A 24,072-nucleotide genomic window follows, 5' to 3' on the forward strand; every position below is an offset into this window, starting at 1 on the left:
TGTGGCTCACTGCAACCAACAGAATACGATGGAAATGACTTTCTGTGACTTCCGAAGCTCGGTCAGAAAATGCGAGGCAAGTTCTAATTTGTGAGCTGGGTCACTCGGGAGCCCTGGGCTGCCATGTCAGCAGGCGGACTACCCTGAGGGTCCCGAGCTGTGAGAAAGCTGACACTGCCTGCAAGGGCTGACGTGGAAGCTCCTGTTGACCACGCAGCCTCCACAACCAGAGTGAAGATGTGCCTTACCTCCAGCCCTCGAGTGTTCTCGGCTGAGCCCCAGCTATCACGCGGAGAAGACAAGCCATTCCCCACTGTGCTCAGTCTGAATGCCTGACTCACAAAATTCAGAAAGCATAATAAAGTGGCTGTTTAAGCAGCTAAGTTTTGAGGGAGACTTAACATATTAAATGAAGGTCAAAGAACTTCACAGCATGTTGTACAGATGAAAGACGCTCAGCCGTTTGAGCAGCAAAAGGAAGTGGAAGAACAGACTCCTCTTAAAACACAAAATATTATAGGCCTGTGGAACTCTTTCATGATTAATGAAATTCATTCTTTTCATGAATTTATTTGAGCAAAACATAATCCTTTGCATTACATTAATGTTAATTTGAATTTAAGAATTCATATGGTTTTATTTTTATTTATTATGTAAATTAATTTTAGTTCTCCGGTTGTTTAAAAAACTGTAAGCAAAGGAAATTGATATTTAACCAGCTGAAGCTGATCTATATAGGATACATACTATAATAAAAGTCATATAGATCAACCCTGACAAAGTCCTCAGAAATCATTTCCATTAAAACGGTGCATGTAATAATCAGATTTGAGAAACACTGCTTTATATTGTGACCAGCTTACCTTCTGCTTAAAAACCCACCGATGTACCCTATTGCCTGTTGCCTTTGGATTAAGTCCAAACTCCTCCATAAAAATACACAAGGCCCTTCACCATCCACCTCGAATCTTCCTTCCCTTCTTCCATTTGCCCTGTATTCCAGCCATACTGAAGTTCTCCCCCATCCCCACAGAAACTCCTACCCTTCCTTACAGACTGTTCAACTGCCTCTTCCTCTGTGAAGTCTTTATGGATTCGCAGAATTCTACCCACTGCGCTCCCACAGTGTTTCTGTCCAGGCCTGGCGGAAAACAGGTGGCACATTCAAATGTGTAAGTTGAAAACATGACCCGAAAGAAGCTGTGACTTTCGGCCAACAGACAAAGACAGGCCACTGCTGTAGGAGCAGGAGATTGAATTCCTGACCTCGCGTTTATCCCTTCCTCTGATCTGCTGCCAGGGTCCTGTTGGCTGAACCCAACCAGAAGCCAAAGGGCAAAGAAACCCACTAATCTAGTAGTCTGGACAGATCAGCCTCCCCAGGGAAAAGCAAGGTGGAGAATGATGGAGGGAGGCTATGGGGTGAGAGGGGAACAAAACATACCCAAGCTCTTTATGTGTGAATGACAGACATTCTATTGCAATCACCTGTTTTCACGAGTGCCTTCCTGTGGGACTCTGACCCTGCTGTCATGATCTCCATGATCTCTGCCCTTGGGAAAGGGTGTGGACAGAGGAGTCTCCCAGTAAGGGTTTATTGAATTAATGAATTTATAAGGGAATGACATAGCTGAGAACAGCAACAGTATAACTGGTACTCCTGAATGTTTTTCAATTTTTATTTTTAAATTCCTTCTCTACAGTTGTTTTATTTCTGTCTTTTGGAATACACCCTCCTCCTTTTTTTTTTTTTTTCTGTAATAGAGTTCTTGCCTTTTTTTTTTTTTTTTTTTCCTAAGCAAAGCAGCTATTTGTATTGTATTTTCATTTATTTGAAACTTGTTACTGAGATTTTAGCTCTTCAAGCCAGTTAGGATTATATCTTATAATAAAGCTCATTTTAATTTGTTTTATTTGTGTGTATACAATTGTAGAGCAATTTAATTTATAAAAGAGGACACATTTATGGCACATGGTTTAAAATTTTCCCTTCAGTTTTGTACTGATTTCCAAAAATTCTTTACACTATTTGTATGGATCCTGTCAATCAAATTTTATTCTGTATAAGAGATTAATAGAGGAATGCTGCATTATGAGCCTTCCAGTTTCCTTGAATGATTTTGAGTATTCTGTAACACTTTTTTGTAATTAAGATTTAAATACCCAATCCCTCAAGACTTGCCATACAGAGAGCTGTCAATCAAAGAATTGGCAGGCTGTACGAGCCGCATGATGAAGTCTTTATCCCTACTCTCTGATGCCTTCAAGACCAGCTTTTGCGAGCTGATCCTTCATTTCACATGTCTTAGAACTCACTCACACTTCTTACGCTTGGAAATGTAACACACAAAGTGACAACGTAATCCACAGCTAATAAGTTAGCGGCTATAAAAATGAACATTCACATAAACTTGCCAAGCATGGAGGATGGAGGTGTTACACCGTACTCTGTCTATATGTCTGCCAGGGCAATAGTACATATGCCTTTGGAGATGCTTCTAAGTTATGCAGAGAAGCCGACAATAATTCTTGAACTTTGTTGTCAGGATCCAGTTTCATTTAAGAGCCAAACCAACAGCATCAAAACACTTGGCCATGATCAGCCACAATCCAGGCGGTGAAGAACACGTGTAAGACTAGCCCTTGCGTTGCAGATTTGGGGGGAATCAGGCTATCTCAGCTCACTTCGTTGTGTCCTAGTTCAGGGTCTATGCTTTCACTGAAAAATAAGAGGAATGAAGGAGTTCTTAGATCTCTTTTCTGCGTATCTTTTAACTCATGGCAGAGTCAAGTAAAGTGAATAATTACTATTATTATTTAGAGAAAAATTTTGATCTCAAGTTTATATCATTATTACCAAGTATAAATGTATAATTTCAATGTTTTAAAATCTATATTAGAAAAGTAAAATTTTAAGTTTACTCCATTACAATGAATACTTACAGTAATGCATAATGAAATTTAATTTCATTTTAATGGCCTAAAATTTGAACCTCACACTGTAAAACTGATTTCTGCCCATTGAAATCTAATTTTAAATTTAATTATCCTAGGGACCCCTGGGTGACTCAGATTGTTAAGCATCTGCTTTTGGCTCAGGCCATAATCTTGGGGTACTGGAATCGAGTCCCTCATCAGGATCCCTGCTCAGTGGGGAGTCTGCTTCTCCCTCTCCCTCTGCCTGCCTCTCCCCCAGCTTGTGTGCTCTCTCTGTCTCTTTCTCTAACAAATAAATAATTAAAATATTTTTGAAAAATTTACCTCTCCTATTCAATAAGATGTAGTATTTGATAAACAATGCTTCAAACATTTATAAATTCTTGATGTGTGCGTCTGTTTTTAGTGTATTATATTTATGAATATTGTTTTTAATAAATGAATAAACTCTCTCAATGTCTTCCTAGTATGACTTTTTTAAAATTGTGTGAGCTTGTGGTCACATATGTGAGGGAACAGCACCTCGAGTCCGCCAGAAAGGTGAGCAGTGATTTGTGTTAAGTGGGAACAGGGCTGCATGTCAGTAAAGAAAGGAAGCTAATGTTACCACAGGCCTGTTAGAGCATGTTTAATGGATCTTATTTTAGAACTTATAAGAACCCCATGAGGTAGACATCTTTTATCCTTATACTGATTCATATATTAAATCTCAAGACGGTTGGATAAATCACCTTAATTTACAGGACTGGGAAATTGAAAGCTGGGATATAAATCCAGATCTAATTAAAAGGTCTGTTCTTGGGGCGCCTGGGTGGCTCAGTGGGTTAAAGCCTCTGCCTTCGGCTCAGATCATGATCCCAGGGTCCTGGCATCAAGCCCCGCGTTGGGCTTTCTGTTCAGCAGGGAGCCTGCTTCCTCCTCTCTGCCTGCCTCTCTGCCTGCTTGTGATCTCTGTCTATCAAATCAATAAATAAAATCTTTTTTAAAAATTTTAAAAATAATTTTAAAAATAATAAAAAAAATAAAAGCTCTGTTCTTTTTATTATCTGACATAGTTTTCCAACGTATGGAAAGTAAAGCAGACTATAAGCTCTTCAAAGATAGGAGCTCTGCCCAAAGTGCCATTGTGCGTATAGTCTGCCTGTCTGTCTCCCTGTCTCTCTGTATTCATTCATTCAAGCAGGTGTTCAGGGCCTACTGTGAGCCAGGCTCTGTGCTAGGCCCTGAGAATACAATGGTGAACAAGACAAACAAGAGGCCCTGTCCTTGAGGAGCTGAAAAACCAGAAAGGGCAGAGCAGAGAGATTACAGTCAGATTACAGTCATCTTGTGTGATCAGAGCTATGGGGGGAGGAAGGTGGAGGTTCTCAGAGAATTCAGATTTTGGGGATCTGGGAACATGACTTGTAGGAAGCAGCCTCCAAGCGGAGACTTCACAAGCAAGCAGGGGTCGTCTGGGTGCAGGAAACCAGGGATGCTACTGGAGAGAGGTCCCGGAGGAGCGTACTGAACAAGCAAAGGTCTGGAATGAAGAAAAGGGCCACACTGAGAAGGAGCAGGGTTGGCAGGGGGGTGGAGCGGTGTTACAAAGGAATTTATAGACAATGTTCAAAGGATTGGAAACAATGGGATCGCACTTGCATTTGAGGACAATCTCTCCGAGCAGAGTCTAGAGACCCAACAGAGGGGTGGGGGTGATGAGGGTGAGGAGCTCGGAGGGACTAAGAGTTGGAGGAGGTGAAGGGTTGGGGGCCGGCCCTACCGAGTGGTGCTGGGGGCCGGGAAGTGGAAAGGCTGTCTGGAGACTGATGTGAGGGAGAAGAGCACACTCTGGACTGTCCACAAAGGTGTGTCCAGTTTCTCAAGAATACTGAGAACAAGCCTGAAAACAACGGATAGAGGTCAAATCGCATCACACAGAACTCCATGGGAAATGGCTATAATTGAATGCTCCCCGTTAATGAAAATGGAGACATCTACGAAATATTATGTAGTCATAAAGAATATGAGATGTTGCCATTTACAACACGGATGGACCTAGAGAATATAATGTTAAGTGAAACAAGTCAATCAGAGAAGAACAAATACCATATGATTTCACCCATATGTGGAATTTAAGAAACAAGACAACTGAACAAAGGGGGAAAAGAGAGACAAAAAACCAGTGTCTTCAATGCAGAGAACAAACTGGTGGTTGCCAGAGGGGAGGTGGGTAAGGGAAAGTAGATTAAGGAGATTAGGAGTACACTGACCTTCCTGAGCACTGAAAAATGTATAGCATTGTTGAATCATTATATTGCACACCTGAAACTGATATAACAGTGTATATAATTATACTTACATAAAAAAATAAATTTTAAAAAGAAGAGACTTCTCATGAGTTCTAAAGTATAACTATTCCTGGGTTGCTGAGGGGAGAAGGGTCGGGACAGGAAGGTGGGGTTATGGACATTGGGGAGGGTATGTTCTATGGTGAGTGCTGTGAAGTGTGTAAACCTGGCGATTCACAGACCTGTACCTCTGGGGATTAAAATACATTATATGTTTATTAAAAAAAATATTTTAATTAAAAAAAAAAAGAAAAGAAATCTTTAAGGTTATCACAAGAAAACAAACAAAAAAAAGTCTTGAACTGCAGCATCCAGAGGGAATGGCTCTGGTAAAAAAAAAAAAAAAAGTACTCAAGCATTTGAAGGTATTTATCTCTTATAAGATTAGAGGTCTTCATCTAACTTCCCGGAATTGATAGGAGAGAAGGGATTCTTTCCCTTGAGTCAAGATGCAATCATTCTATGATTTTGCATGTCCTTGCTTTCCATGGAAAAAGATTTGCTCCATGATTGGTGAGTCTATTATTTTCCTCCTTAAGTTTACGTTGCACAGTGCTGTCAGGTACAACTTCTTTATCAACACTGTCTAGTAGATGAAAAACGATGTAAATCTTTTTCCATGGAAAGCAAGGACATGCAAAATCATAGAATGACTGCATCTTGACTCAAGGGAAAAAATTCCTTTTCTCCTATCAAGACTGTCTATTATTAGATGCACACAAACTGAAAAAGAACATTTGATCTTTGGCATAATTTAGATTTTGAACTATTACTGTAAAAATACAAGGGAGGGGGTTATGTTTGGACCTAAGTCAGAATTTTTTCAATGCCAAAGTGTTTCATATATTTCTTGGAATTATCATTATAATGGTGAATTAAAATTTTTACTGATCACTTTTTATTAATTTTGTGCTAGCACTGTTCATACAGAGTACTTAAAAAATGTCAAGCATTTCTTGTTGAACTACATAGTCTTCAGTGAGATAAAGGAATATTTCCTGCATCTCTTCAATACAACTCACCTCTGATTCAAAGAACACAATAAAGAGTCATTTCATAAAATGTTATTGACATTAGGGTTGACAGCAAATTAACATATTTTTGTAAACTGTAAGACTGATATTTAATTACAGGGTACAAAATAAAATAGTGTCTTCTCTTATCAAGTACTGGTTTATTATAGCGTGGAACATGGTATTATGTTTCTATTTTGCTACTATATTTAAAACAATATTTGGACTTATCTTCTTAAATTTTTCTTAATAACACTATGTTACTATTCCAATGTCAATTTTATATTTGACACAGTCTAGGATGTATTATTTTATGGATAGAGCTTAGACATATTGGGTTGTACTATATTTGTTATATTGTAACAAATATAGTACATATTTGTTACTTGTTATACTGTAGATCACAAATAGTCAAGGATCAGCAATGCCACATGGCTCAAATCTAATCTTTACACACCTGTTTTTTTTATCCCTTTGCATCATCAGGAAGGATCAGCAATGGTCGCCCAATCATTAAGTGAATGCCTAAGAGAAATAACATCCATATGGCATCTATTCCATTAACTCTAGTTAAAAGTACTTCCCCCGTACACAAGCATTAACTTCCTACATGGGGGTCTGCATAGAAAAGAGGTCCAGAAAACTGATCTTAACGTGTGTGAGTTAAGTTCATAATTTCCACTAAAATAAGAAGAGTCGTTTGTTTTTCCAGTAAATTCTGTGTTTGATTAAAACTTCAAAGGGAAGTTACTAAACAAATGACCTACTTACTTAGCATCGCCTTTCAGAACAACAGGGAGGATAGTCACTGAGCACTGTCCACCAGCAATGCTTTCAGTCGAGTATAGGAAAAAAACAGAGGCTCTTCTCGGGAAAACAGGAAGATCCATGGACTTTAATTGGAAAACCTGGTTTGTCTGGGCGGCTTGATTTCACTCCCCTCACAAGTGAGAATGCCTTGGTCACTCCTCTTTCAAAGCAGCTGTCTGGCCGAGAGAGGACGGCAGGACACTGGGGGCAGAGATGCAGACACCGTGCATTCTTGAGCCTCTGAGATCCAGCAAGGAGCAGACAGCTGTCAGGTGGAGGTCTCCGTAGGGCCAAGGACTGTCATGGTTTGCACCAGAACTAGCATGTCAGGAGTTGCACAAAATCATTGGGTAAAAAGAAACTCTTGCCACTTATACCTTTTATGAACTGTATTTATCTAAAATTCCACACATATTGAGTGATATAAGTATCTTGAATTTTTGCATGGGTTTTGTCCCCATGTACATTCTTAGTTCCTGAAAACCCTGAGAAAGAAATAGAAGGGTTATAAATAGCATTTCAAAGATATGTTCCCTGACTGTAAAGTTTGTGCATTCTTGGGCAGAAGAGATGAACCTGCGAGAAAGAATGAGAGATTACATCTCTGTGCACCGTCATCCTCCGGCCCCAGGCCATTCATCCCTACAACACACTTAGATAGCACCTCCCTTCCAAGTCCCCAGCACCACCTGCGGGACAAACTGCCAAAAAGGACATTCCTCGAAGTCCCTCCTAGCCAGTGACTCCCACTGGCAAAGCAATCCAGTCCCTTCTTTCTAATCATCAGCTCCTCTGACTTTGGGATCTACTTTAACCTTTGTCATGGCAGGGTAATTCCCCAGAAATCCTAGAGGGAAAATTAAAATAATACTAGTGAAAAACAATTTTCTTAAGATTTACTTATTGGTTAGAGAGAGAGCACAAGTAGGGGAAGCAGCAGGCTGGCTGGGGGAGAAGCCGGCTCCCTGCTGAGCAAGGAGCAGAATGCGGGACTTGATCCCAGGACACTGGGATCATAGGCTGAGCTGAAGGCAGACACTTAACTGACTGAGCAACCCAGGCATTCTGTGAAGAATAATTTTAATGACAACTCCACTCCCATTTGTGAAGACTACCATGAGCTTTTTGGAAATATTTTACTTATTCCCCCTACCTCTTTAATCCTTAAATACTGGTTGTAAAATACTGCTTCAAAAAGACAATGAGGCTGAGCCTGAGTGGGCAACCCACCCACACTCTCTCTACTGTACCAATGTGTGTGTCTGTCCAGTGTTAGCTACCATAGAACCCCGCGATGGCAACAAAGAACGTTTGTTCGCATGACCACAAATTTCTGTCCTGCCCCCATCCTCCATCCTACCCAAAGTTTCCAAAGTTTCTAGAGAAATTCTGCTATGCATTGTAAAAATCTATTGGGATTTAAATCTAAGGGAAAAGAAAACTGCCAGATAGACTACTACCCGGAAAACACCATCATTACTCGTGGACCCCCTTCCCTTCTTCCTGGGTCACGTGCCACTCAAGGATATTCTTTAATAAGGGTTGGCTGAAGCCCAGGCTGTCTTTCCCCTAGAAAAGTTGTCCTCTCCCCTCTGTCTCAGATCCTCAAAGGGCAGCTAAGATTATTTCATGTGCATCATGTGCATTCCTTTCTTCCTGCGAACATCTGTTCAACATCCTTCAGACTGAAACCTGTTCACGCACGGATCTTCGGGGCACTGGAAGACTGACCCACAGCTTTTTCCTCTCACAACTATTTTTAACCTTGTAGACTGTGTTTTTCAACCTTTCAGTAATTTTCATGTCTCTGCTTATTCTCCTCATTTCTCCATGTTGTGTAATATTCCTTTGAGTTCTCTTTTTCCAAGGAACGCGAAGAACTCGATGATTCAGCCCTCTGCCCACATATCCGCTTGAGGCAGGAGGCTCTCCTCCCTGCTTATCTGAGCTACAGAATCGTTTGGCTCCAGTGCAGCTCTGTTTTTCCAGCTGTCAAGCAGCAGCTGACCAGATTTTTTTTTATACACACTGAAAACTGACATGCAGCAAAGTGTGTTATGGAGTGGTAGGCTGGATGCAGGGTCTCAAAAAAGCACAGAGGCAAAATAGCATCTTAGAACTCAGAGTGGCAATGAACCTACGCAGAAAGACAAGCTTGACAATTTCATTATGTGCCAGGTACCAGGCCAGCTGCTGAAAATAAACAGAATAAAACCCAGTCCCTGGCCCTTCAGAAGGGAGGGACAAAAATGAATTAGCATTTATTCATTCAGTGAGTCTGTAAACACATTATGAGCTGCTATTACGTGCCAGAATTTATTCTAGGCCCTGAGAGTATATCAGTGAACAACATAGACAAAATCCTTGGAGATCACTGGATACAAAAATGCATAGTAGATAATTATGTGGATTGGAGTTAAACCTCTTGGGTGCAAATGCTGGCTGTGTGATACTGAGAGGAATGTTTGCCTCTCTGTGTGTCACCTGTAAAGTAGAGGTGGTCACAGTCCCTACTGCATAGGGTTGTTGGGAAGATTACATGAGTTAATACAAGTAAAGAACTTGGAAGAATCTCCAGTACATAACATGGGATCTGTAGCCTTAGCTGTTACTACATTAGATAATGTGAAAATTAATAAAAAGAAGTCTTATTTATTTTTTCTTTTTTAAATTTAATTTAATTTAATTTTTTCGGTGTTCCAAAAGCCATTGTTTAGGCACCACACCCAGTGCTCCATGCAATACGTGCCCTCCTTAATACCTACCACCAGGCTCACCCAACCTCCCACTCCCCTCCCCTCCAAAACCCTCAGATTGTTTCTCAGAGTCCACAGTCTCCCACGGTTTGTCTCCTCCTTCAGTTTCCCCCAACTCACTTCTCCTCTCCATCTCCCAATGTTCTCCATGTTATTCTTATGCTCCACAAGTAAGTGAAACATATGATAACTGACTCTCTCTGCTTGACTTATTTCACTCAGCATAATCTCCTCCAGTGCCATTAATGCTGATACCAAAGTTGGGTATTCATCCTTTCTGATGGAGGCATAACACTCCATTGTTTATGTGGACCATACCTTCTTTATTCATTCATCTGTTCAAGGGCACCTTGGCTCTTTCCACAGTTTGGTGACTGTGGCCATTGCTGCTATGAACATTGGGGTACACATGGCCCTTCTTTTCACTACATCTGTATCTTTGGGGTAAATACTCAGTAGTGCAATTACAGGGTCATAGGGTAGCTCTATTTGTAATTTCTTAGCATAATAATAGGAATCTCCTCTTACGAAGTCTTTTTGGATTGGAGTGGGAAGATTGGCGAGCTTCCATGAGCAGCATTCCTCATCACTGGCAGACAGAAAAGGAAGAGATGTACCCTGCACTTAGAGGGACACTACTTCACTATCCCAGCAAGAGGAAGAAAGTCTCCCGCCACACCCTCAACAGCCCAACCAATGAGAGACTGTTACAACTCAGCCAATAGAGGGCCACTGTACTTCCAACTCCCAGTTTACTCCAATAGATTTTTTTTGTTTGTTCATTAAACCCCCTCATAATATTCCCCTTTCCTCTATAAAACAGTGTCTCCTTTGTTCTGAAGACTTGCCTATGGTTTTGCCATAGCTAGTGTGTCTCCAATGGCCATTCTCTGCTATTCCCAAAGAAACCCATTTTTGCTGGTGAAGTAACCAACAGGGTTTTGTATTTTTTTCTTAAGTTTAACAATAATTACATTACAGAGTAAATGCATTTCATTAAAAGAAGCGAGGCATGAGGTTTTCTCGGAGCACAGAGGCAGAGCCCCTCACCTGGCGGGGTGGTGGACAGAGCTTCTCAGAGGAGCTAAGACTGCAGTCCAGAAGGTTAAGTAGTATTTAGCCCGATTAAAAAATGGGGAATGGAGTACTGGGCAGAGGAAGCATCATGGCTGAAGATCTGGAAGGAAAGCAGAGAGCAGCAATGCTTAGAAGTGCCCCTAACTTAGCGTAGGTGGTGGAGGTGGGGAGAAGTGGTAAGAAGGAGGGTTAAGCAGAGATCAGACCATGTAAAGGAACTCCAGCTTTGTCCTTCAGCAGGCGACGCCATTAACTGTAGACGGGAAGGTTTACAGAGGCTGCACTGGAGTGAAAGTGCAAGAGGAGAAGCCAGTCAGCGACTAGGATGGAAAGAGAAGGCCCGAGCTCACATGAAGGTCTTGAGCTTAGCGGGGTGTGGACAAATAACAGAGATATTAAAGAGGCTGATGTGTAAGGTCAGGAAAGAGCAGTCGTCAGGGAGGACTCCTGGGTTTCTGGCTTGGGCAATGTGGCAGGAGATACCTCTCCCTGAGATGGGGCCCGATGGACAAGGATCGAGCTTGGCATCTGGGGGGGCCGTTGGGGAGTGAGTATGGGTGATGCCGGCAATAATGAATGATTAGCTTACTGCTGGCTACATTTTCTCTGATAGGCTCCTGAGTGACCCAGGCTGGGACATCCTAGAGCTCAGGACCCAGCAAGCAGATCCCAACTGGAGATATATGTGCAGCAATCATCAACATGGAAAGCTTCTGAGAGTAGCTGAAATTACTCATTTATTAGCTCATTAAATCTCCACAACTCTGTGAAGTAGCTTTAAAAAAAAGACCCACGGGCATATAATAATTAGATGACAGACCCAGGCTTGTCTGACTTTCAAATCTTCACTCTTTCCTCTTCTTCACTCTGCCTTCTGGGTGGTATGTTTAGTGCTGGGAAGAAGGAGTTGTTTCCATGTTCTCCTGTTCTGCGTCTATATTTCCATATAGTAAAGGCAGTGACAGAGGTATGCACGGGGTTTATGTACCACCAATTTTGAGATTCCAGAAGGACGCTGGCCTCAAAAGTCTTGTTAAAAGTGTAGGTCCAACCAGGTCTGTTCATCAGAATAAATGGAGTTTGAGAGTGTAGAGAGGGGTGGAGTCGTGGGGCCTTTGCCTGAGAGAACTCACTTGGAGGAAGATTACGCAAGGGGATACTTGGCACAGAAAGGACAAGGAGAAGAGAAGATAGCAAGGCCCGGGAGAGTGGGGGGATGGGAGGAAGGGCCCCCAGGGGACTGTCCCACTCTGAAACATCAGACCGTAGCTCAGTGCCTTCACGTGGCCTCCGGAAAATCTAATATTCTTCCTCAGATTCCCTGCAAAAAAAAAAAATGCTTTTGGGGGGCCAGTAAAGCTCAGTCATCTCTGGAATTTGGTCTTGGATTTTGCTAGCAAGTTTGGATGGGTTAGCAATTGTAAACTCATTTATAAACATTGTGATTTCCGTGATGGGCCTGACTTGTTCACCATGAGATTCCCAGTATCTCATACTGCCTGGCAACGTAGCATTTCAGTAAGTACGAACCTTGATTGAGTTAAAGCTAAACGTAAATAAACAGTTATACAGAGAATGTTAAAAAGCTTTTCTAAAATACATATTGTAAATCTATATAGTAGATTCACCATGTTGAAGTTTTTTGGTCTTCCTAATAGAAGCCAGAACGCTGAGTTGCCCATTGAGGACCTCTGATGGCAGTACTCCTGGCCATCATCTAGTTTCTACCCAAAAGACTTCGGGTGGTCTTTGCAATGTTACTCATAACCACATGATCTGATTTAGAATCAATCTTCTGTTGAAAAGAACGCCACAGACCTAAAATGAAACCACATAAACCAAGTTACCAAGTTACCACATTAACCAAGACTTTGTATCTAATCTAATTGCTGTTCCAACCTCCTCCAGAAATGTAGTCTTCATGAGACAGTGGGGAATCTTCTGATCAGCACCAAGAAGGTAATCTGTCCCATGGACTCACCATCCTTGAAAGGAAAAAGAGGGGATCCACTTCAAAGACCCCCTACCCTTCCCTGTATGGGGAGGTTATCTTACCTGGAATAGTCCTCTCTTTTTCTTTTGTTAATAAATTCCTTGTCCCACCCTCCGTTCTAGAAAGACCCTTCATCATGTACAGTTTCTCAGAGCTTCCTTCTATCTGCTAGATGGGATGCTGCTGGATTGATGAATTAATTAATAAAGCCAATTAGATTTCCACTTTACTCAGTTGAATTTTATTTTTTAATACTTCTTATCAAGCTCATAATCCACTGTTTCTTGTGAAATATTTTATAGTTTGGCCACCAACATAATAATGCTAACACACTGGTGGATGTGACAGAAAGTCTTAACTAGAAAGAGATAAATGTTTGGTTTTTTGTTTTTGTTTTTGTTTTAAGAGAGAAATGTTTGTAATGGAATCCTCAAGAAGTACTCACTTGAGTCCTGAAACTTTTCCTGGGTGCCGTTCAAAGTCAAAGTCAAAGTTAAGTATTCAACAAACTCAGTAGTCAGGTATTTTTCTGTATAAGATTCCTGTCAAGTGACTTACATGTATTTTTTAGGTCTTGCCTCTATTTCCAAGCATCTTTGAATATTATATGGCCACAAAACTAAATGGTCACAAAATGCGGACATGTCATTTAAATTATTAAGATACTGTGGTGGATAGAGGACAAAACAAATGATGTTGTAACAGCCTTTGGGGTGCTCGAAGAAAACAAAGACCAATGAATAAGGTGTGCTTGCTGCTGAAATACTGGAATAGAGAAATGAGACGATTATTATTTATGGCGTCTTTTTAAACATGTAAGGTCTTCCATGGCTACACCTTCATTCCATATTATGGAAATAAACAAAGACCACCCAAATAAGAACGATCAAAAGCTATTTTTTTAGAACTTAATATAGTAAGGGAATTAACCACCATCACTTGGCATTTGGATTCAAAGGCAGACAGGGGAGTGGGAGTGCTTTATAGGTTAACAGAAAAAAAAAAAAGAAGGCAGGGGGATTTCAAGTATGCTCTGATTAGAAATTATTGACATGGGAAAACAGTAGGCAGGCTAACTAGAAGTGAAATATTCTGCAAGATTGGATTGGGGAGCATATTAATCTTTTTTTGCTTAGTTCCAAGTCAGAACTGGCCACTCTGGGCAGGTTACTGTAAAGGTTGTGCATCAGAATCCAATTGTCATATATGGCATGGCCACTCTCTGTGTGCGTATGCAGCTTCTCAGAGTTGAGATTTCAGAGGTTAGCTTTCCTGGAAAGAGCCCAGTGTAACTAGCACATGCTGGAACCAGCGCTCTAAAGGAGTCATAACAGTCTGCTGATTCTGAGTATTTGCCACATTCGTCTTGGAACGGTGCATTAACCTTACAGCAAGCATTCTTCAGTATCACCCCAAAGGAGTGGTTCTTGGGGGCAAAAAAAAAAAAAAAATTGTTGCTCTTCTTATATATAAAGCTCAGATATATAGAGAACATATAGTACATAAAGACATGTACAGTGTATCTGTGCTCTTCAAGTTTCCTAGGGAGTTCGTTAAAAAAAAAAAAAAAAAAAAAAAACTAAAGTAGTAAAACCAGGGATGCCTAGGTGGCTCAGTCAGTTAGGCATCTGCCTTTGGCTCAGGTCATGATCCCAGGGTCCTGGGATCAAGTCCCACATCGGCTCCTTGCACAGCGGGGAGCCTGCTTCTCCCTCTGCCTGCTGCTGTTCCCGTTGGTTATGCTCTCCTTCTCTGACAAATAAATGAATAAAATCTTTTAAAAAAATAGTAAAACTGGTCTGGAGTGGGGAGGGTAAAGAAATATATATATTTTCCCAGTTGGTGTAGTTTCTGTCTGAAATACTACAACTACTGTCCATTCTTCTCTCAAAACATGGGGAATATCACCAGAATAAAGCTCTCTGCATACATCCATAGCAAAGACTCCATGTGGTATCCTTAAGAAGATCCAGTCTTCCTCGGAGTGTTATTTTCCATGCCATATTGCCTTTATTAAGAGCACTGAGCTCAAGTCACAGAAACCAGATGCCTGTCCAGAAAGTACATGATGAGAGGAATGAAGTTGAACTCCACCATCTTGGCAAGACCAAGGAGAGTCATAAATGAAGAATTTTAAGCTGTATGCTTAACCTGCTAAAATTACATGATAAATTAGGGCTCCTGGGTGAATCAATTGGTTAAGCCTCTGACTCTTGATTTCAGATGATGTCATGATCTCCAGGTCTTGGATTCCAGTCCCATGTTGGGCTCCTCTCAGCAGGGAGTCGGCTTCTCCCTGTCCCTCTGCCCCATCTCCCACTCACTCATGCAGAGGCACTCTCTCTCTCTCTCAATAAATAAATAAATAAAATCTTTAAAATAAATAAGTAAATAAAATTATATGATAAACTGAACTATTCTAGATGAAAATAAATGACTGTCCACTTAAAAACAGTTAAGATGATAAATTTTGTGTTATATATATTTTACCACAATTAAAAAAAAAAAAAGAGATGATGTCTTATTTTCCATGCTAGTCCAATACAAGCATGAACTCTTTGCTCCCCACTTATTATTGTGATCTAGAAAACAATACACAACAAAATCAGGAAGCCTTCTGACATAGGACTTTCTGATTATGTGATTTACCACTCAGAAGAGAATAGGTGGTCTCTCCCATGGCCAATGACATCTCTCCTTTAGTTTACTGCTGTAAACAAAAATGATGTTCTACTGATCCTTGCTACTTCTTCCTTTCCATGACAGCAACCACGAACCCCTGGCCGCTCCACTCCACTGCTAACTCAGCAGCACCCTCACCACGGGTTTAAAGTTTGGGAAACCCTAAGGAGGAGAGGTCATCACAGCCACAGCCACTGAGTGAGAACACGGTTCTAAGGATCTTAAACACGTTTGCTCATAAAGTCATAGAATTATTTGTTAGGGACTAAAATAAGCAAATTCTCCAAATTAAAACAAGACAAAACAAACAAAAGCACAGACTAGCCAAAGGACACCAACAAACAGAAGAGCACAGAAGTGTCCTCCTGTTTTGGCTGGTGTCTGGTCTAACAGGCAGCAAAAGGCCTTTCATGACCACCAAGTGGTCACCACCACCAAGAATGCCTTATTTAGCATTATTGATAACTGGGGACAAGGAAAACACACCAAACCACAGCTGAGAAACAGGTTTTAGAGAGTTACTGTTAAGTACAAATCAACATGATGAAATTCTTTCATGAGAAGCTTCACAAAGAGAAGCATCTGGCCAGTTCATTTTGCAACGTGGAGATAGTTGACCTTTATCCCTTCTCTAGCTGTTCTCTCTCTCACCCACCTAGCATATAGTACTGCCTGATTCTCACAGCTGAAGTTCAAGTAGGAGCTGGTTCCTTTTCCTGGTAAAAACCTTCGTGGCTCCCTAGTACATACAAAATATTGAATTTCAGACTGAAGAAAGTTCCACAGCTGACCTTTATCTCCAACACTCTTAAACACCCCCAGATTCTGGTTAAAATAATCCCAATAGATATTCCCTGAACATCCTCCCATTTTCTCATTCAACCTTTGCATGCAGTTATTCCTTTGGCCCCAAATTTCTTCTTTCCTTACATCTAAGTCCATAGAGTTACCCAACTAGCTATCTATTTTTTTTATATAACTCTTGGTAGATATTTTGTTGTAAATTTTGTTGCAAATAGGTTTCATCTAGAACACAAGCAGAATAATCTTCCAAACTGTAGTTGGTAGGAAAAGCAGAAAATTGAACAGAAACAGATGGGGTCAGTGTTGAAGGTAACTGGTAAAGTGAGTTTTAATCTGGATTTTAAAAGAGGTGAGATGTGAGATTTGGCTTGGGCAGCAGGAGTCCATCCCCAGATAAGTGGGGCAAATTATGGGGAGGGTAGGTGTCCACTGAGCAAAAGAACAAATAAAAACCTTTGAACTTGGGACACCTGGGTGGCTCAGTGGGTTAAGCCTTCACCTTCAGCTTGGGTCACAATCCCGGGGTCCTGGGTTCAAGTCCCACATCTGGCTCCCTGCTCACCAGGGAGCTGTCTCTCTGTCTGCTGCTCCTCCTGATTGTGCACAGGGTCTCTCTCTCTTTCTCTCTCTCTCTCTCTCTGATAAATAAATAATAAAATCTTTAAAAGAAAGGTTAAAAAAAAAAACCAAAACCTTAGTACTTACTTTACTTCTTCTCCAGAACCAAGGCCAAGGCTCTTCCCTTACCACTCCCTCTGCCCTCACTAACCTCCTTCTCTCCCTTCTTTCTACATGTGCGATCCCATTTCTTCCAGGCCTCTGGTTCCAACCCCCAAGAACACACAAAAAGATTTAAGACATTTTTTCTTCACTTATCATTTCTTGTTTTCATTTTTTTCAACTCTTGGTCATTGGAAATGTCCCATTTATTCTTCTCATTTTCTTCCACCCTTCATTCTCCAGGGCCTAGGGAAATGGTCAGAACACATCGGTAGTCAATAAATGTTGAAACATTTGGATCTTAATGACCTAGCAGACACAACAGTTATTAGACATGTCTGTGGCAGCTGGAGATACCGCACAAAGTCTCTGGCAACCCCCAAGAAGAGAATCACAGAGTATATGCCTAGGAGTTTTAGCGCAAAGTCATGTCCTCTTTGCCAATTGATTAGTTATCTATTCATGTATAATAAAATACCCCCAAAACTTTGGGGCCTATCTTAGACTTTGGCTACAGTAGTCTACAATTATTCACTATGTGAAAATCAACTCCTCTCTTTCTAGAGGGTCCTGGTAGAGACAGAAAGCATGATCATGGAACGCCAAGCATATTAGTGTGCTAGGGCTGCTGCTGTACCAAAGTAAGACAAACTGGCTATTTACACAACAGCAGTGTATTGTCTCACGGTTCTGGAGGCTGCAAGTCCCAGATTGAGGGACCAGCACGGTTGGCCCCTTCTGAGGCTGTGAGAGAAGAACTTCGTCTGAGTTTCTTTCCTTGGCTTGGAGATGATCATGAACTTGTGTCTTTTTACCTCCTCTTCTTTGTGTGAATGTCTGTCTCTGTGTTCAAATTTCCCCTTCTTATAACCTCTCATGTTAGATTAGAGCCCCCCCCTTGCAACAAGTACTTCTTTTTAACCCCATGACTTTTGTGAAGACCCTATTTCCAAATAAGACCACTTTCTGAAATACTGGGGATTAGGACTCCAACATGACTTTTCACTTCATCCCATTATGAAGTGAAAATAGTATTTTATAAGATATGGCAGCAGAGGGGCGCCTGGGTGGCTCAGTAGGTTAAAGCCTCTGCCTTTGGCTCAGGTCATGATCCTGGGGTCCTGGGATCGAGCCCTGCATTGGCCTCTCCGCTCAGCGGGGAGCCTGCTTCTCTCTCTCTCTCTCTCTCTCTGCCTGCCTCTCTGCCTACTTGTGATCTGTCTGTCAAATAAATAAATAAATAATCTTAAAAAAAAAAAAGATATGTCAGGAGAGCCTGAATGGTGGAGCAAGCACAAGAGAAACACATGAGCAGAGAGCTTAGTCTTCATGATGGCTTTCTGGATGCTTCCATGTCTCTTATGACACACCTGAAGCTTCACGGGAAGTGCTGGAGGGCCAGGTAACAGTAGGGAAGAGCAAGCCTTGTGCGAAATGAGCTGGCACCAGTCCTAAGTGGATGGCTGCTCCCATCACAGCCCCACCCAGGGATGCCCAGAAATACGATAGAAGAGAAATCTTCCTAAGGGACAGAACTTTTATTACAGCTGTTTTTCCATTTTGTCTGGGAAGAGAGATGGCCTGATAGAACATCAACACTGACTCACATGTGGTAGCGAATGTGGTGGCCAGCTGGCTCCTTAGGGACTTGAAAAAACAAGACTGGAAGACTGGTGATAGAGAAGTTGGGGTAGGGGAGATTTGGGAAAGAATACCTTGAAATGGGAAGAGTGGGAAGGTACTTGTGTCTCATCCGAGTCTCCCCTCCAGAGAACAAGTTTACCTGTCCCGTGGATGTCAGCCTTCCTCCCTCCAGCTTCCCCTTGCTGAACGTACAGTGTGCTGGGACAGTCATGGAGGTTAAGCAAGGGCTCAGCTATATTGCCTTCCCTCCCCAAGGCTGGTATGACTTGTGGCTTTCCTCCCCCACTGCTTTGTGTACAAACCGGCGAGAGAGCAGAGGTGAACACTGAGCTCCCAACATGGCACCATTCCCTGTAGTCTTTGCTGAACTTTTTTTTTTTTTAAAGAGTCTTAAATATCGGTGATACCTTATTTGCTTCCACTTTCGCCTTTAAGAGAAAACTGGAGAAAGCAACAGTGTTTTGTGTTTACAAAGATAAACGGCCTCTTTACCCAGAGAAGATCAAAACCTCAAACAACAGAGAAGACAAGAGGACCATCCCCACATCTCTTGAGCTGCCCTTGTCATCTTAGACAAAGTCTTCAGTCCACTGGCCTAGGACTCTGGGTGTGGCCAATTCAAGATTGAGGGCCAAGAAATCAGACCAATCTGTTCCTGTGATATAAAGTTGAACAGAAGCTACACCAAGGGTCAAGTGCCTGTATTTCACAGGACTCAGGAACCAGGCAGCTACTTATAAAACAACAACAACAACAAACAAAATTCATTTCAGGCACAACTTTTTTTGTTTGTTTTGTTTTTAAATCAGTGAAAGAAAATGGGCCTTAGAAGCTGCGGTGATCTGTGCAGCAGCAAGTGTGTGCATTAGTCTTTGTTTTGTTTTGGTTTTGTTTAAATTACCACAATGCTGGCACATCTCATTTGCATGAAATTCTACACCATACATACTCATTGTAGTAAAATTACCCCCCTCCCCAGTCCCAGGAGAAAAGAAACTACTCAGTAGGAAAATTTTCACTGAAATCTAACCACACTTCATTAAGTGGACTGTGACAAGATTATAAATGGTATGAAAAATAACATTTTAACATTTGGCCATCAACTTAAGGGCACACGTTTATACAGATTTTTATGATTTTTGTAGTTTTACTATATTCTACCTTCAAAGGTCCTCAGAATTAGCATAATTACCAGGAGAGACAAAGAAAAGAACACCACTGAGGGCGAAGGCAGTCCTTGCTGGACGGCTCTTTTCACAGCGCCAGCTCACAGGTTCCAGAAGCCGTTGTGACTCACCTTGTGAGCAGGTAGGAAAGCGAAGAGTGGATGGATTTGAGACACACTTGTAAAGGCAGATTTGAGAAGAAGTGGTAGCCGAGTGAATGTAGTAGGAGAATAGAGAAGAAAACCTGAGGTGACTGAAGTTTTCAGTTTTTGTGAATGGTGAACAGGAACGCTTTTAATGAAGACCCAGATGACTCCAGAAGGGCAGGGAGAAACTGACACAGGAGTTCAGTTTGAGCCTCTGGAGGTGGGTGTGGGCGAGCCTAGGTATCTGTGGTGAGCAGCCAGTGGTCAAAACAGGAAAAGATCCCTGAGATGGAAAGCAAAGTCCGCACTTGAGATAAAGGATGAAAACTTGAATGTATTCATAAACCTGTGTTAATGTCCCACAGGACTTTGCATGTTTAATCTTTTACCTCTATGGGGACAGAAGCTTTGCTTTTCCAGTGCAGTGAACCCAAGCTGAAGAGGCCCTTAAAGGCGTGGGAGTACTTATCCTCAAGAAAGGAAGTAAGCCTCAGGAGACCCTAAAGGCAAATGTTTACCAGAGTATTTTATCCTGAAAGTGCCAAATGCACAGGCCTCATGTATCTTGTTCCACTTCTCTCTCCAGCAACTAGAAGAGGGTCTGGCACCCAGCAGCCGCTCCAGTATTTGGGGGAGTGGGCAGAATAAATAATAATAAATGCCACAGAGGATAGGAGGGAAGGAAGGAAGGAAGGGAGGAATCCAGGAAGGAAGGGAGGAATCCACAGGGCATAGTGGGAACTGAGGAAGGGAGAAGCCACGTGCAACCACTTTCTCCTCCCTAAACTCTCCTTGCAAGACCGAAAGATGGGAAGCCTTGTGAAGCGACGGTTAACAACCCCGGACTCTGTATTTAGGCTCCACGAAGTCCTAGCTGAGTGCCTCGGACTGGAGTGACTTAACCTTTCTGTGCCTAGGCTTTCTCCCTGTAAAATAAACACAGTAAATCCTTAGAGTAGCTCCCAGGGGGGAAAGTAAGTTCCACATAAGTGTTATTGTTATTTTTGGCATCTTATGAGAAGGTAAACCTGTAAGACAAGCTGGAAATACCCTACGGAGGGCGAATTCAGCTACTTAGCCTTTAAGCGCCATTCACAAAGGAACAATCACCTTTCTCTCCCTTTGCCTTCCAGAAGGTTGGAACACCCCCACTACCTCCCAACAGACTTTCACTAGCACAAGACAGAGACCTGGGTTTTAGCTGGGCTGCCAGCAGTGAGCCCTGAGTTTGCAGACCCCATGGGAGGGCAGCGCCAAGGTCCCTTTCTGCTCGGGCGGACCACCTTGTGCGCGCCGGCGGCAGGCGCTGGCTCTCCCCGGCTCCGGCTCTCGCAGCCCCGCCCGCGCGTCCCGGGGGCCCTGCACCCTGCGCGCCCCGGCTGCCGCCCCGCGCCCGGCACACGGGGGAGGCGCCTCTCGGGCGCCCTCCGGCCGGGATGCCAGTGCCCCGCGCCCGGCGCGCCTTCGCCCGCAGCCTGCCCGCGCGCGGCCTTTATACCGAGCGGGCGGGACGCTCACTAATGTTTAACTCGGGGCAGAAACTTGGGAGCGCCGAGTGACTCCGCGGCCCGGAGCGGCGGAGCTGGACGCGCGTCCCTGCGGGTCGCCTGACTTCTGCCTGCGCTCCTGCTCCCGGCACTCAGTTCCGGGCACACGCCGACGATGAAGGTGAGTGAGCAGCGCCTTTCCTAACCCCAGGGTTGAATCGTAGGGGCTTCCTCACCAGAGTCTCCCCAAATGGACCCCGAAGCTGGAGGAACGCGACCAGGAGCTCCTCTTCGGTGGAAGCTCCAGGGCCGCCCCCTGTCAGGTGAAGGGACGTCTCAGAGCCCCCGCCTGGCGCTCGGCCCCCCGGGGTTTCTGCTAGAACCAGGCAGCCGAGCCTGGGAGGACGCTGAGAGCCGCCCATAAATCGCCCGCTCGCACCCTCACTTGGCTTCTCTCTTACTTGGCTTCTGACATGCAGGAGGCCGTAGAGAAGCAAACGCCAATGGACTCAGCTGCCACAAGTTCAGGGGCAGCCACTCTTGCAACCTCCGCACTCCAAACCCCTCTCAACCACTGTGCCCCTCTTCCGATGTTAGCCCATGGGCAAATCCCGCTGCCTAAGGTGCAGCGCGGGCCCCGAGCCTCTACCTCTACCAGACTGGGGCAGAGGGCTCGCTCTAACTGGGTATGATCTGACCGGCTTGCAGACGCCGTGGAAGGTGCTCCTGGGACTGCTGGGGCTTGCTGCGCTTGTCACCGTCATCACCGTGCCAGCGGTTCTGCTGAACAAAGGCAGTAAGTTTGAAACATTTGCAAATGGTAAGAGAGTCGAGACCAGTATAGGTTCTATCTTACCACGCTAAGCACACGGAGGAGAGCTAAGGATCTCGCTAGAGGCTTGTACGAGTGCACCAGGTTGTAACTGAGGCTTCCCTGTTGTTGTGGCTGCTTCTATGGAGTGGCTAGATGCCCTTGGTGGGGTCTTCAGTGTTCAGGCTGGGACAGCTTTGTATCATAAATACATACTTCCTGAAATCAAGGAGAAGTCTTAAGATTTCTTTTTATTAAATTCAAGTTTAAATTTTAAATTTAATATGATTTAAAGTAGAAAAAACCCAAACCTTTGTAGTTGTGATCTTCAAGGGAAAAGATACGGTGTTTAAAGTTTTCAAACAGTAGTAAGGATATCATAAGAGGAGGGAAAAAATAACAGAAGGAAAAGCCCCAAAAGACAGTTTTGAGAAGACACTTCGTGGGGAACCCAGTTTCTTTTCCTTCCAGGATGATGAAAATCCGTTAATCAGAGAGTTAAGATGCAAAGAAATAACTGCTTCACCATTTACAGGAATATGTCACAGTAAATCATAAAGCGGTGTACACAGTAATATTCAGAGGTGGGTGGGATCAGTGATGTTTGGTGGATTCTTTCATTTAAAGCTGCCTTCATTTTTTTTTTTTTTTTTTTAGCTTGCCTGATGCAGTTCAGCTCTAGCTCTTACTATAAAACCTTCATGTAATGGGATACACATTATTGGATGCAAACAAGTTGAGAACATCTAGTTTGGGTTTCTTCTGGCCTTACTTTCCTTTTAAGTAAATATTTACTTTCGTTTCAGTATTACACATTCTAGTCAGCCAACTGAAGCATTCTCTCTGGATGGTCTAGTCAGCCAGGAAATGTGCAGACAGTGCTCACATACTGAGGGGTCTTCTGTGAATTGCAAGGGGACGGTTCAGAATTAGTTTGTGAAGCTGTCAAGGGCTGTTTGCCTGGCAGTTTCAGGGCCAGGCAAAGATGCCAAAGGTTAAGTACCTGAGAGTGCTGACCTACTGATAATGACTTTTAGTTAAGAAAGCAATGGTTAGCATCTGCGTTCAGCTCAGGTCATGATTCCAGGGTTCTGGGATCGAGTCCCGTATCAGGCTGCCTGCTCAGCAGAGAGCCTGCGTCTCCCTTTCTCTCTGCTGCTGCCCCTGCTGGTACTCTCTCTGTGTCTGTCTGTCTCTCTCTCTCTCTCTGTCAAATACATTAAAAACAAAAAAAATCCTTAAAGAAAGCAATGGTTGCCACCATTTAAGACAATTCAATGGCAGACATTAGTTCCCTTACATTTGACTTTGTTGTGTTAAAATGTAACTGTTTTCATAAAGTGATACTTCGTATTTTGAAACAACCACATACGCAAAGCTTAGTTGTAAGAATGAGTCATTCAGGGTGCCTGGGTGGCTCAGTTGGTTAAACATCTGCCTTTGGCTCAGGTCATGATCTCAGGGTCCTGGGATTGAGTCCCATGTCAGACTCCCTACTTAGTGGGGAGTCTCCTCCCTCTACACCCCACCCTTGCTCATGATCTCTCTCTCTCAAATAAAGAAATAAAATCTTTTTTAAAAAGGGGTCATCCATACCATCAACAAATATTCACAGGACTGACAGTACGTGCCAGGCACTGTGCTACTTGTTGCAAATACAAAGATTAAAGTTTATAAAGATTATAAAGATCTCTGA

General features: G+C 42.9%; 1 protein-coding gene and 1 long non-coding RNA gene across 4 annotated transcripts in view; one reads left to right on the plus strand and one right to left on the minus strand.

Moving 5' to 3' along the window:
• Positions 1–11,651: 11,651 nt before the first annotated feature.
• On the minus strand, positions 11,652–22,275 carry LOC131827170 (uncharacterized). 2 transcript variants are annotated; one of them, XR_009351925.1, is made up of 3 exons: positions 22,027–22,275; positions 12,552–17,368; positions 11,652–12,244 (listed from the first exon to the last, which is right to left on the minus strand). It is a non-coding gene; the product is annotated as an uncharacterized LOC131827170 (long non-coding RNA). The 2 variants fall into 2 exon arrangements; XR_009351924.1 differs by having other exon boundaries at positions 21,802–22,275.
• DPP4 (dipeptidyl peptidase 4) overlaps positions 21,574–24,072 on the plus strand; it is a 79,687-nt gene continuing 77,188 nt past the window's right edge. The window contains exons 1-2 of one of the 2 annotated variants that reach the window (XM_059167180.1): positions 21,574–21,746; positions 22,274–22,385. In XM_059167180.1, the coding sequence (XP_059023163.1) occupies positions 21,741–21,746; positions 22,274–22,385 (118 nt within the window). In that variant the 5' untranslated portion in view covers positions 21,574–21,740. The remainder of the gene's footprint in view (positions 21,747–22,273; positions 22,386–24,072) is intronic. The other variant, XM_059167181.1, reaches the window with a different exon arrangement.

Source organism: Mustela lutreola, chromosome 3 (genome assembly GCF_030435805.1).
Source record: "Mustela lutreola isolate mMusLut2 chromosome 3, mMusLut2.pri, whole genome shotgun sequence".
NCBI lineage: Eukaryota > Metazoa > Chordata > Mammalia > Carnivora > Mustelidae > Mustela > Mustela lutreola.